Source organism: Crotalus tigris, unplaced genomic scaffold (genome assembly GCF_016545835.1).
Source record: "Crotalus tigris isolate CLP2741 ecotype Arizona unplaced genomic scaffold, ASM1654583v1 scf7180000018097.2503214, whole genome shotgun sequence".
NCBI classification, from domain to species: domain Eukaryota; kingdom Metazoa; phylum Chordata; class Lepidosauria; order Squamata; family Viperidae; genus Crotalus; species Crotalus tigris.
The window spans coordinates 45,740-58,342 of record NW_024096820.1 but is presented as its reverse complement, the minus strand read 5'-3'; the positions used below and the strand labels follow the sequence as shown (position 1 = coordinate 58,342).

Below are 12,603 nucleotides of genomic sequence, written 5' to 3'. Positions count from 1 at the left end.
CCATTCTATTCTGGATTAAATAACTCTTAAGGAGAAGGGTAGTTGAGAAATGTGGAAAATAATGAATGAACGGAAGCGAAGGGAATGAATTTCCCTCTAGCGAACTGTGGCATCTGAACCTAGACAAAAAGTCTCGCAAGGTTTTCTCAGAAAACAAGGAGAGTAACAGAGCCACCCAGGGTGCCCATTTGCTTTTAAAGAACCACCTGACTCTAAACTAAAATATCCCTACTGGAACATCTCTACAAAAGGGGGGTTGATAACTCTGGAGTACTTATTAAGATTTTTTTTTTTTTTTTAGCTTTGAATTTAATGTTTAAATACAAGGTTTGTCCAATGTAGCATGTTGGCGTGACCTAACTGTCTGGAAAACGCATCTGGATCATGAGTCAAAATAAAAGAACGTTCTGGATGTATCAAAAGGGCAAAGGCATTTGGAGATTTGCTAAGCTGCAACTCACTTGCTTGGCAAGGAAGAAAAAAAGGTGCATTTTTACCATGCATTTGGCCGTAGATTATTCTTGCAGCTAACAAATTTCATCCCATCCATCTTACCACAAAAGATATAGATCCATGTTTCCAATCAATGGGATTCCTGTACAATTTATGAGGATTACATATAAGCAGTGGAACAGCAGCTGGCTCTGTGCACGTCCTTCACTAAAATTAAAACCCAAGAAGCTGCTTTTCAGCCATTAATTCCAGCTACTAACTTAAGTGCATTTACTATTATTATAGTAAAGTAACACCATCTTTTTCAAATTGCCATCCAAAGAGTGGCCAGCCCCAGCTCTGCTTCGCTTTCTGAATTCAAACTCAACCAGGTGCTGCCCTCTAGCTGATCACAAATATTATTTTATTTAGGCTAAATGTTGAATAGAAATGTAAAACGATATTTAAAAAAACCCAGCTGAATGTTTAAATAAATAAAGATTATCTCTACCCCAATAGTAAAAAAAAGACAAAATGACTTCGATCCAAAGATTATATAATTGGATTTATTAAATTGAACTCTTAAAGATTGAACGTATGTTTGAATAGGGTTAAAAAGAAGAGAAAAATTCTGGATATAAATGTACATTAATCTAAGAGGGATGTGTATTTTAAGTAGTATACTATCTTTTTATTTCTTTTTTTTCTGTTTTTTCCCCTTTTTTTAAGATATGAGAAACGTAAAAATACTTAAGTGTAATGAAAATTTTAACCAGTAAGAATGTTTCGAATATTGTCAGGGAAACAAACTTAAATAAGAATTCTAAACAGGATCTATGATAAGGCAATCAAGATGATCACTTAGAAAAGAAGCTTTATATCAATGTGGTTATTATTTGCTGAAATATTAGAAAAATGTCCATAGTTAATTGTTATTTATCTAAATAATAAGAATTGTATTAATTCAAGGATGGCAAAAGAGAACATTTTTGGAAGAAGAGAACATCAAGCAAAGCTATTATTATGTGGACTATAGAATTATAGAAACTAATTGTTATTGTTTTTATTTCAAGTGGATTTTATCACCAAGTGAAAACTATCTTTCAACCCTGCAGGACTGATGGGATCGCTTGCTTCCATTTCTTTAGCGAACTGATTTTGAACAGCAACAACAAAAAAGAATTGTCTGAAATGGTATACGGTTTCCTGCCTGAGCAGGGGGTTAGACTAGATGACCTCCAAGGTCCCTTCCAACTTTTATTGTTGTTGTTGTTGTTATAATTTCCAGCTGAGGATAACCTCTCTTTTTTTCCAAAATGTTCAACTTTCAAGAAACAACACAGGGGATTCAGCTTGTTTTTTTCCCCTCCATCTCAAATATCAGAATCTAAAACAAAAATATTATCTAATGTTATCAAGTCACAGTCCAATGTTGTGTGGGGTCCTTGAAATTAATTTCTACTGATCTCATATAATTCATATGTTATCATAGGATACGGTTTGTACAATAGAATAACGCAGGGTTTTTTCTGTCTTTATCTGCAAACCCGATGACTATAAAAACCAATTGACTTGCCCATTTTGCTCACAAGGCTTGTCAGTATTTTAAACTCTCAATTTATGTTTCCTGGAAAACTCAGGGGAGATTTGCTATTTTTAGTTTGCAGAACTACAGGTTCCCTTCACATTAATATTTGTGATATAGTGAGTTTGCAATATTTAAAGAACAGCACAACTGATTTTTGTAACAGACCTTAATGAAAAACTTGTGTTTTCACCAAATGAGATGGACACATACCTAAACAAAAATTTAGGCAATAGCAAATTTAGAAATTGTCTAGAAAAGAGGGTTTTTTTCCTCCCATTTCAAATACTGGTCATTTTAGGTTATCCCACTTAGAAATACTTTGTAATGATGTCAGCAGAGTAATACCCAGTATGAAGAAAACAGCGCCCCCTAATGGGCACAGACAAATATGTGCCCTGAATTTAAAGATATTCACCTGGGAGACATACAGTTTAATGGCCACTCGTTTAGTGACTGCTCAAAGTTATGTCTGGCTGAACAAGGGTGACTCATGACAGGTCCTCGTAATTAATAGAAGAACAGAAGAGCAGAGTTCAAAGGGACCTTGGAGGTCTTCTAGTCCAACCCCCTGCTCAAGCACGAGGCCCTTTGCTATAGTTTGGACACCACAGTTTAACGATGTCATGGTAGTAGATGCTCTGTATACATTTAGCCCAGGGGTAGGCAACCTTGGCTCTTTTATGAATTCCCAGAATTCCTGAGCCAGCCATGCTGAGGGGAAAGAGAGAGGTTTCCAGTTGAACCATGCTGGCTCAGGAATTCTGGGAGTTGAAGTCCACCAGTCATAAAAGAGCCAAGGTTGCCTACCTTTGATTTAAGCTTTATACTTTGCAATATTCTACACTGGGAAGGAAAGTTGAGTATCTCTGCTCACACACGCAGGGAAGACAAATGTGTGTGAACAAGGCTTCCGTTTTAATCCAAGCTTCCTTGACTGCTTCACACATCTTGTTCAAGAACGGCCCAGCTTGGCACAAAGTGTGAAATTGGAAACCCAAATGACTCTCTTGCAGCCACTGAGCAAGAAAGTACATCCTTGGGTTGTTTATAAACAAAAGTGTTTTTTTAAAATGTAATTTTTAACATGGAACATTAATAATCAAAAGCAGACACTATGGAAAAAAGCCTTCGCAGGTAGATAATTTTGCAAGCAACGAGCTAATTTTATGACACGTAAAAATATACCCGACATAGTTCGAAGGGTAAAATCTGCAAAAGGAAAACTGTCTCTTTATTATGGTCAATGACCGGTCAACGTGACAAACAGAATAAAAGGCACCAGACAACCAAGAGAACAAATAAAATACACAGTACATTAGCAAACGAGAGAAGATGAGGACGTCATGAGCTATTAAAGATGTACCACCTGGTCTATAATCAAGTCAAGCTGTGGTAAACATTGCCATAAAACAGAAGAAAATAAAATGTGGCTTATAATGGGGAACACATTTAAACACACTTGTGCAACCACAGAAAAAATAAACCTCTCTTTGGGTGTTACAAAGGCAACAAAGCTGGAGAATGGACAAATACAGCAGTGTTGGTCAACCTCAATATATTTTAAGAGATGTGGACTGCAACTCCCAGAATTCTCCAGCCAGCCAAGAATTAGCAAGGGGTCCTTGCTACTCTCTGAGCTTGCTTCTTGCAGATGTTTCATTACCCAAACTAGGTAACATCATCACTGCTATTAAGGAGTGCTGTTTGCAAATCCCTCTCCTTACTAGCACCGGTGATGTTACCTAGTTAGGTAATGAAATGTCTGCAATAAAACCACCAAACTCAGAGAGCACCAAGGACCCCACAGTCTTCCTCCTCTTCCTCCTCCTCTTCTTCTTCTCCACAAACCCTTCTAGCACTGATGATATTACCTAGTTGGGTCATGAAACGTCTGCAATAAAACCACCAAACTCAGAGAGCACCAAGGACCCCTCATTTCAACCCTGAGCTACAGATATCCTCCTTTATTGGCAAGCATTAATAAAAATTAATAAAATTAATAAACAGCCTAATAAGAAAATACAGCGACTTCAATTTCAGGACACCCTAATATTCATTAGAAGCATCGGCTTCAACTCACCCATGTTTTCTTCTCTTGAAAATCAATGTTCATTTTTTTAGTCTTCTCCAAAGCAGCCTCCAGTTTATTTTTGAGGTCAATGGCTTGTCTGAGCCGATCATCGCTTATCCCAGCCCTGGTGAATAACTACAAATTGCAAAATCGGTTAGTTCCTCTGAGAAGACCCACACAAACCAACTTCTTAACTTAATAAAAACTGCTTACCTGAATCCAAGACTGCACCAATGGCAAAAATTTATTTGTTATGAGCTTAAAACTATCCGAAAGGTTATTTATGATGGCTGCATTGTCTTCATTCTCACTCAGTTTCACATCTGGCAGGAATAAAGGAAGTCAACAGATCAAATTTCTCTCTCAGGATTCTTGTGTATTTTTCTCTCTCTGTGTGTATATACATAGACATATAATGTGCATATACTGCATATACACAACGTATACACACAGAGAGAAACACAGAGAGCAGTGATAAATTCAGTAAAAAATCAGTAACAGTAATAGAGTTAGAGGTCATCTAATCCAATCGCCTGGTTTTGCAGGTGACCTATACTATTTCTGATAGATGGCTGCCCAGTCTCTTCTTAAAGGCCTCCAGTGTTGGGGCACCCACAATTTCTGAAAGCAATTTGTTCCACTGGTTAATTCTTCCCACTGTTAGGAAGCTTCTCCTTAATTCTAGGTTGTTTCTCTCGTTGGTTTCAATATTTTCAAGAATAACGGTTCAACATTATTCTTGAAAATAATGTCCCTGCTTGAGGGTTTGGCCACCTATTACTTATGTGGGTTACTCTATTGTGGTGAAAACGGCAATATTCAACGCCTCCCGTGAAAAAGCCTTGGAAAATACCCTTGCTTGAAAGAATCCCGAAAACTGGGGGACCGAATGAGAGAAAAAGTGGAGCTGGAAGGGACCTTGGAGGTCTTCTAGTCCAACCCCGTTCAAGCAACTTCCCAAAAACAAACGGGGCCCAGGTACCTGAAGATACTTCCAGACTGAGCGCATATTTGTAAGAGCCGAGTCCGTGGCTGCGAAGAAATAGGGCTGGATCATCATCTTCCATCAGGCCAAGAGAAGCGGATCCAGGATGGAAGGAATCTCCCAGTCCTTGGTCCTTCTCCGTTTCCCTGTCGGAGTCTTCTGCCACCAGAGAAATGTGGGGGAGGTCCTTGCTACAACAAGGTTGCTGACTGTGATCCATGGAGGCTCCTGGCTGGTTTGCTACCTGCGCCGAGGAACAGGTGCCGTTTGTCTCCGCTTCCCTTCTCCTCCAATCAGGGATTTCGGCACCATTGAAGGTGAAGTCCAAAGGATCCGGAACCAGCAGCTGGAAACAGCTGTCCAGCTGGGTCAGCACAGACTGCATCTCTTCAGACGTATCTGTCGAGTAAATTCAGAACATTTGGGGCAGGTTGGCACTCAAGCCAGCTCGTCTCCTCAAGAGGACTAGCTCCCCTATGTAAACGCTGCAAAAAAATCTGGTATACAGTAGCTTATCCTCCAGTTACAGCCCAACACTTCTGTTACTAAACGAGATGTTTGTGAAGGGAGTTTTGCCCCATTTTTACGACATTTCTTGCCACAGAAGTTAAAGGTGAATCCCCCAATTGTTAAGTTAGTAACACGGTTGTTAAGTGAATCCAGCTTCCCTACTGACTTTGCTTCTAAGGAGGTCGTAAAAAGAGGATCACGTGATCCCGGGATGATGCTGCAATTGTCATAAATATGAGTCAGTTGCCAAGTGCCTGAATTTTGATCACGTGACCATAGGGTGCTGCGACGGTCATTAAGTGGGAAACACGCTCCTAAGTCCCTTTTTTCCGTGCTTTTGTAACTTCAAACAGTCAGTAAACAAGCTGTTGTAAATTGGGGACTGCCTGTATTGGCACAAGTTTAGAAGATTTTTTAGACCTTGATCAACTCAATTTTCTTATCCTTCCCTGTGATAATTCTATTTCACCCCAAGCTGTCTAACACAGATCCTTACAGATTCCTGATCTATGAACAGATCACCCTTTTCAGCAGTGGCCATGTGGAAGCACGCCTAGGGGTAACGCCCATAAACACGAGAGAAAAATGTGGGGGCGTCATCCAGAAATATAATGGGGAGAAATATATCACACACACACACACACCATCTCTCACCTTTCATTTCCTTTTCTGCTTTTTGGGCTTTATCCTTGTAAATATTATCCAATCGTTTCTGCCTCTCTTCAGCTCGCTTCCTTTCTGCTAGAGTTCTGGCATGTACATCTTGAAAATCTACCTAAAAAGGAACAGGAGAAAATTAAGCCCCATATAATACAACAGGCACATTCTAAGCAGGTTAAAATTTGGGTTCAGTTCCATGCTGGTTATTTATAAAATGTTAATGTTGCTGGTGAATGGTCTTGTCTGATGTGCAGCATTTTCTTGGTGCTGAACATCGGTCAGTAGAAGATTCTTTTCCCATATTTTTTCAGTCATCCCTCTCCCCTTGAGAGAGACCACGGAAGCTGTTCTCAGGAAGTTTATAGAAGCTGCACAAAAACGGATAAATTCACCTAAACATCTAAGGAACAGTTGCTGGAATTGGGTATGTCTAGTTTAATGAAGAGAAGGACAAGGGATGACAGGATAGCAGTATTCCAATATCTCCTAAAGAAGAGGGAGTCAAGCTATTCTCCAAAGCGCCTGAAGGCAGGACAAGAAGCAACGGATGGAAACTCATCAAGGAGAGAAGCAACCTAGAACTAAGGAGAAACTTCCTGACAGTGAGAACAATTAACCAATGGAACAACCTGCCTCCAGAAGCGGTGACTGCTCCAACACTGGAGGTTTTTAAGAAGAGACTGGACAGTCATTTGTCCGAAATGGTGTAGGGTTTCCTGCATGAGCAGGGGGTTGGACTAGAAGACCTCCAAGGTCCCTTCCAATTTTACTATTACTACTACTACTACTACTACTACTACTACTACTACTACTACTACTACTACTACTATTTATTTATTTATATTATCTGCCCAACTCCAGTGGATTCTGGGTGGTGCACCAAACTCAAATATTATGATAGGTAATATTTTCATCTTAATCTTTTAACCTTAATCTTTAATCTTAATAAAATATTTACCAATAGTCATAGGCGCCTTGGGTGCATACCCAAACAACTGGAACACCACTTGAACACCCTCGGCGATGGCAAAAATCACCACCAGTCAATTGCAAAAGGCAGCTTTACCCAAAATGGCTGATATATATATATATATATATATATATATATATATATATATATATAATTTCTATATTATCATAATCAATATGTTATTTAGTCGCTCCATAGTCGTCTTCTTACTAGTATGTATTCAATGTTACATAGTACATATCATGTTCCTTTCTCTCTAACTAGTTTTTCTAGCCAGTTTTCTAGTTTTTCTCGTTTTGCTAAATATTAAGAATGTTATTTTATAAAAATGCTAATCCTATAAAAATTAATCGTATGTCTGGGGACCTCAACTCCCAGAATTCCCCAGCCAGCACAGCTGGCTGGGGAATTCTGGGAGTTGAAGTTCCCACATCCTAAAGCTGCCCCGGTTGAAAAACAACACCCTGAAGCATCAAACCATAAAAGCGAGTATTCGGATACCTTCTTGTTCTGTTTTAAGAAGTAGTATCCCAGAGAAAGTTTCTTGTAGGCTTCTCCATATTTCTCGTGCCACTCTTGTACAGACTGGATGGCAGCTTTTTTCAGCTTCTGGGCTACCTCTGTTGGCGGAGGGAGAGGCCTATCATAGTTTGTTTCCACCGTCAGCTCCAGGAACTCTTGGAAGTTGGAGACAAGCAACGTCCGGAAGAGATGCGAGCGAGCGAAGAGCTGGTCCACTATCTGGAAGGCGGAAAGACGTATCTCGGCGTGTTCTTGGTTTAACTGGGACATGAGCAGGTGGTAAACGTGGTTGATGTGTTCATCAGAGCACCTGTGGAATGCCAATGGTGAGATAAGCAGGATATTAAATGATACGGCCTCATGGATAAGTACAAGACAGGTAGTTGCTGACTTACGAACATTTAGATTGCTGACTAAAATGGGGACGTCTCTGCATGCAAAAAAAAACAAATTAATTCAAACATTTTTATTCCAGAATATAACTCTCTCCCTCCATCCACTAATTAAAATCTTTCTATTTGTCAAAACCTTTAAGGCTGCCATCTTTGGCACATATAACACAGTTCAAACTTCAGACTGAGCTAGCAATTCAATGCACGTGTTCTACAGTAATGTTTCTCAACCTCGACAACTTTTAAGCAGTGTGGACTTCAAGTACCAGAATCCCCCAGCCAGCAGACTAGCTGGGGAATTTTGGGACTTGAAGTCCACCCTGCTTAAAGTTGCAACATCAACATCTTCTCGGATTGTTTGGATGCCCATCTGCCACATTTTTCTGATCTAAAATCTAACCAGACTCAATTGTGGTTAATTATTTGAGATCAATCAAGATAAGCCCACCCAACTGGGCTACCCACACGTAAGCCAAGCCTACTTAAGATAGTTAAGATTGCTCCCAAATCAATCTTGGATTTCACCTGACCGTATACTTACAAACTGTGCAGTTTCCAAACCCTGTGTAAAAAGCCCAACATAAAAGATACTTTTTAAAGCTCTTTTTTGCAAGGGAAAAAAAAAAGATTTTCAATAACTAAATATTTTAGTGAAGGGACTACACACAGAGGGCTCCTCCTAGCACTAGTTGGGTCATGCAATGTCTGCAAGAAAACGGCCAAGCTCAGAGAGCACCAAGGACCCCACAATTGAACCTGAGCCACAAATACCCTCTTCCACGGCTACCTGCAGATGTTCTTCAGTGCTTTCATCTTCTTTGGATCCAGTTGTGGTTCCCCAGAGGTGGTCAAGTCTTCTACAAGCTGAGCCAGCTGCTGGTCCATTCCTAGGGGGGCAAAAACCATCAAGGCTTATATTGGGTTATGGAAAAGACCCGGGGGGAGGCCTTCTCTCCACCCCACGATGGGACTGCGTGCCACCACAGCTCTGGAGCCTCCACACGCAGCGTGTGGAGAGGGAGGCCTACCCTGTCCAGGTGCTGAGTGCAGCGTGTGGAGAGAGAGGCCTACCCTGTCCAGGTCCTGAACAGGATCCCTGGGAGGCAGAATAACAGAATAGCAGAAAAAGAGAATAACACACAGAAAAGCAAAGTAACAAACAGGATAAGCAACAGAATAACAGAATAACAAAGCAAATAACACAATAACTGAACAATGTGGGGAAAAAGAGAATAACAGAGTAACCAACGGAAGAACAGGAAGAGAATAAGAGGAACACACAACAACATAATAACACAGCAATAGAAAAACAAAACAGAGTAAGAAACCGAATAGCACAACAACGGAAGAACCGAAAAACAGAAAAAAAGAGAATGTCTATGGAGATTCTCCATCGTCCAGGTCCTGGTTGTCCCAAAGATGCTTTTTCGGGAGGCAACTGGACTTTCTTGTTTTTCTTTGAAGACATTTCACTTCTCATTCCAGAAGCTTCTTCAGCTCTGACTGGCTGGTGGAGAACGGAAGGATTTATACTCCTTGCAGACAGCCGGTCCTTTGCCTTCTTTATTTAGAGGGTCTCTGAGGCCACTTGGAGATTTACCTGCGTCCTCAGGAATATAAATCTTTCCATCTCCCCACCATCCAGTCAGACCCGAAGAAGCCTCTTGGATGAGAAGCGAAAAGTCTTCAACAGAAAAACAAGGAAGTCCAGTTGCCTTTTGAAAAAAGCACCTGTGGGAGAAAAAAAACGTGAACAACAGAATAACAAACAGGATAACAGAACAAGCAACAGAGTAACGAAGACAACGACACAACAACAGAGAAAACAGAATAAACACACAGCACCACAAACAGCAGAAAAAGAGAATAAGAGTCACCCACAGAAGAACACAACGACAGAACAATGGAAAAACAGAACAGAGCATGACAAACAGGAGGAGGACAGAGTCACCAACAGAATAATTGCCAGGCTAAACAACAGAACTAAGGGAATACCAGAGTTGGAAAAAGGGACCTGGGAGGTCATCTAGTCCAACCCCCCCCCCCGCTCAAAGCAGGAAACCCCGCATCATTGCCGGACACGGGCCTGTCCAGCCTCTTATTCAAAACCTGCAGGGATGAAGACCCACCCACCCCACCCACCCACCGCCCCCCCCTCCAGAGGCAAGGCGGGGGGGCTCCCCTCCCCCTCCCGGGGCGACCCCCGCCAGCCTTGGGGAGGGGGGCGCAGGGCCGGCCTCCCCGGCGCAGGGAAGCGGCCCCCGGGCTCGGCCTGGGCCCCCGTCCCGCCTCGCACCTGCGCCCGAGCTCTCCATGGCGGCGCCGGGACGATCCCCTCCCGGGCTGCCCGGCCGACGATCCGCAGACGAACGCGGCCTTTCCGCGGAGAGACCGGACGCCTCTGCGCAGGCGCGAAGAGGCGGAGGAGGAGCCACGCCTCGGTGGCGTCACGGAGCGTTGACCAATGGGAGGCTTAGGAAGACAAGGGCGGGGCAAGGAGGGCTGGAGTGACGACATTCCCGGGTCTCTGCCCGGGCTTGTCCGAAAGAGGCTTCCATGGGTTGTAGCTTGCACGTCTGGATGCAATTGTAATACAAGCCACGGGCAAACCAGGTTGAATGTTTCCTTCCCTTCCTTCCCTCCTGCCATCCCTCCGAGAGGCGCCGTCAGTCTCTCCAAATAGATGGACGCCCCAAGATCAAACCCAGGGAGAAGACCCAACACGTTGGTTACTACCCAGAGCACCAGAAGGCGGGACGGGAAGCAACGGGTGGAAACTAACCGCGGTGAGAAACAACCTAGAATTAAGGAGAAGCTTCCTGACGGTGAGAACAATTAAACCAGTGAAACGGCCCGCCACCAGAACTTGTGGGTGCTCCATCACGGAGGTTGTCAAGAAGAGATTGCACAGCCAGCCATTGGATGTGATAGCGTATGGCCCCTGCCTTGGGCAGGGGTTGGACTAGAAGACCTCAGAGGTCCCTTCCACCTCTGTCATTCTGTATGAGGCTCCTGCCTGAGCAGGGGTTGGACTAGAAGACCTCAGAGGTCCCTTCCACCTCTGTCATTCCGTATGAGGCTCCTGCCTGAGCAGGGGTTGGACTAGAAGACCTCAGAGGTCCCTTCCACCTCTGTCATTCCGTATGAGGCTCCTGCCTGAGCAGGGGTTGGACTAGAAAACCTCCCGAGGTCCCTTCCAGCCCTGGATCCTGCATTCTTCTTAAGCAAGCAAGTGCGAGGAGCAGACTGCACAGCCTTTTCCCTTTTGCTGTGCAACCGAAAAGCAGCAGCGTTTCGCATTTTGCTCCCTCGGCAGCGAAGGAAGGAAAAATCCGATCCTGAAGACGGTGGAGGACAGAGGGCAAGACACGGGGGTGGTCCTGGCAACGGCCCAGCTGGATATCAGACACAAAGGGACGATGGTAGGAGAGAGGGGAGTCCCATGCAGCCCAAAGGCTTGCCAGCTGGAAAAAAAAATTGACCCTTGCAGAATGTGCAAATATTTTCTCCTGATTGTCTGAGCTAAGAATGGCAGCTTGGAAAAAGAATAGACGGGTGATGAAGGCGCATTTTTGACTGTTGGGAGACCTCTGAATGTTAGCAATTGATAAAAAGAAGAAAAAAAAATCTGAATTTAATTCTCTCTGCAATGTGTGCTGTTGGCACCTGGTTTCTCCTTTCTCGGCTCCTTAATGGTGGAGACAACCCAGGAGAGGCCTTGAGGGACTATCCAGCAACAAGAATGGCAGGGATATTCCTTAAGCCCTGGAAAAGGAGAGGAAATTATTCGGACGAGGACTTGAGGTTCATTGGTTTTGTTTAAACACGATAAACGGGGTTTATGCCCACAGCCACGTTGTTCTCCTTCTGCATCTACTACCCTTTTTAAATAAGTGAAAATGGGCACTGTCTCATAGGAGACATCAAAACGGTTTCCAAAATATATATTCATCACACATGCTCTATTTTTCAAGCACCACTCATCTATGATAGATGATGAGAACGGTAAATCAAATCTCTCTATAAAATTTGGAGACTGAAGAGTCAGTTTGAAGATTAGTACACCGAACTCGGCAAAAACAGAATTTGAAAACTATCACAACTATAACGTCCTGATGATTAAATAAGTGTGTATAACACATCTTTTTCAGTTACAAAAAAGATGGGACCTCATATTAAATTCTTTCAAGGCTTTTTATCTCATCCAGATATTCACCTCAAGGCTGAAATACCTTACGGATAAAATGTGTCTTGTTACTTCTACATTATGCAATCACAAAAATCTTAACATAATTAGCATTTTCTCTGAGGAAAAAATTTAAAAGGGACCAACCGTTTGTCAAAACCAGTTTTTTTTTTTTTATAAAACTCCAGTAATCCACCTTTTTACTGGGGAAAAAAAATACTGCATTAACCACTTGGGTTTTTAAAGCACATTTTAACACACTTCGGTTTTAACTAATGAGCAGAAAC

General features: G+C 42.5%; 1 protein-coding gene across 2 annotated transcripts in view; it reads right to left on the bottom strand.

Moving 5' to 3' along the window:
- The window catches only part of UVSSA (UV stimulated scaffold protein A), a 46,229-nt gene extending 35,680 nt beyond the window's left edge, over positions 1-10,549 (bottom strand). The window contains exons 1-7 of one of the 2 annotated variants that reach the window (XM_039347612.1): positions 10,427-10,549; positions 8,918-9,017; positions 7,718-8,048; positions 6,241-6,361; positions 5,074-5,475; positions 4,305-4,414; positions 4,101-4,226 (exon numbers count right to left, since the gene is read on the bottom strand). In XM_039347612.1, coding sequence (XP_039203546.1) covers positions 4,101-4,226; positions 4,305-4,414; positions 5,074-5,475; positions 6,241-6,361; positions 7,718-8,048; positions 8,918-9,017; positions 10,427-10,445 — 1,209 coding nt within the window. In that variant the 5' untranslated portion in view covers positions 10,446-10,549. Of the gene's footprint in view, positions 1-4,100; positions 4,227-4,304; positions 4,415-5,073; positions 5,476-6,240; positions 6,362-7,717; positions 8,049-8,914; positions 9,018-10,426 lie in introns of those variants that run through there. The other variant, XM_039347613.1, reaches the window with a different exon arrangement.
- Between the last annotated feature and the right edge of the window lie 2,054 nt (positions 10,550-12,603).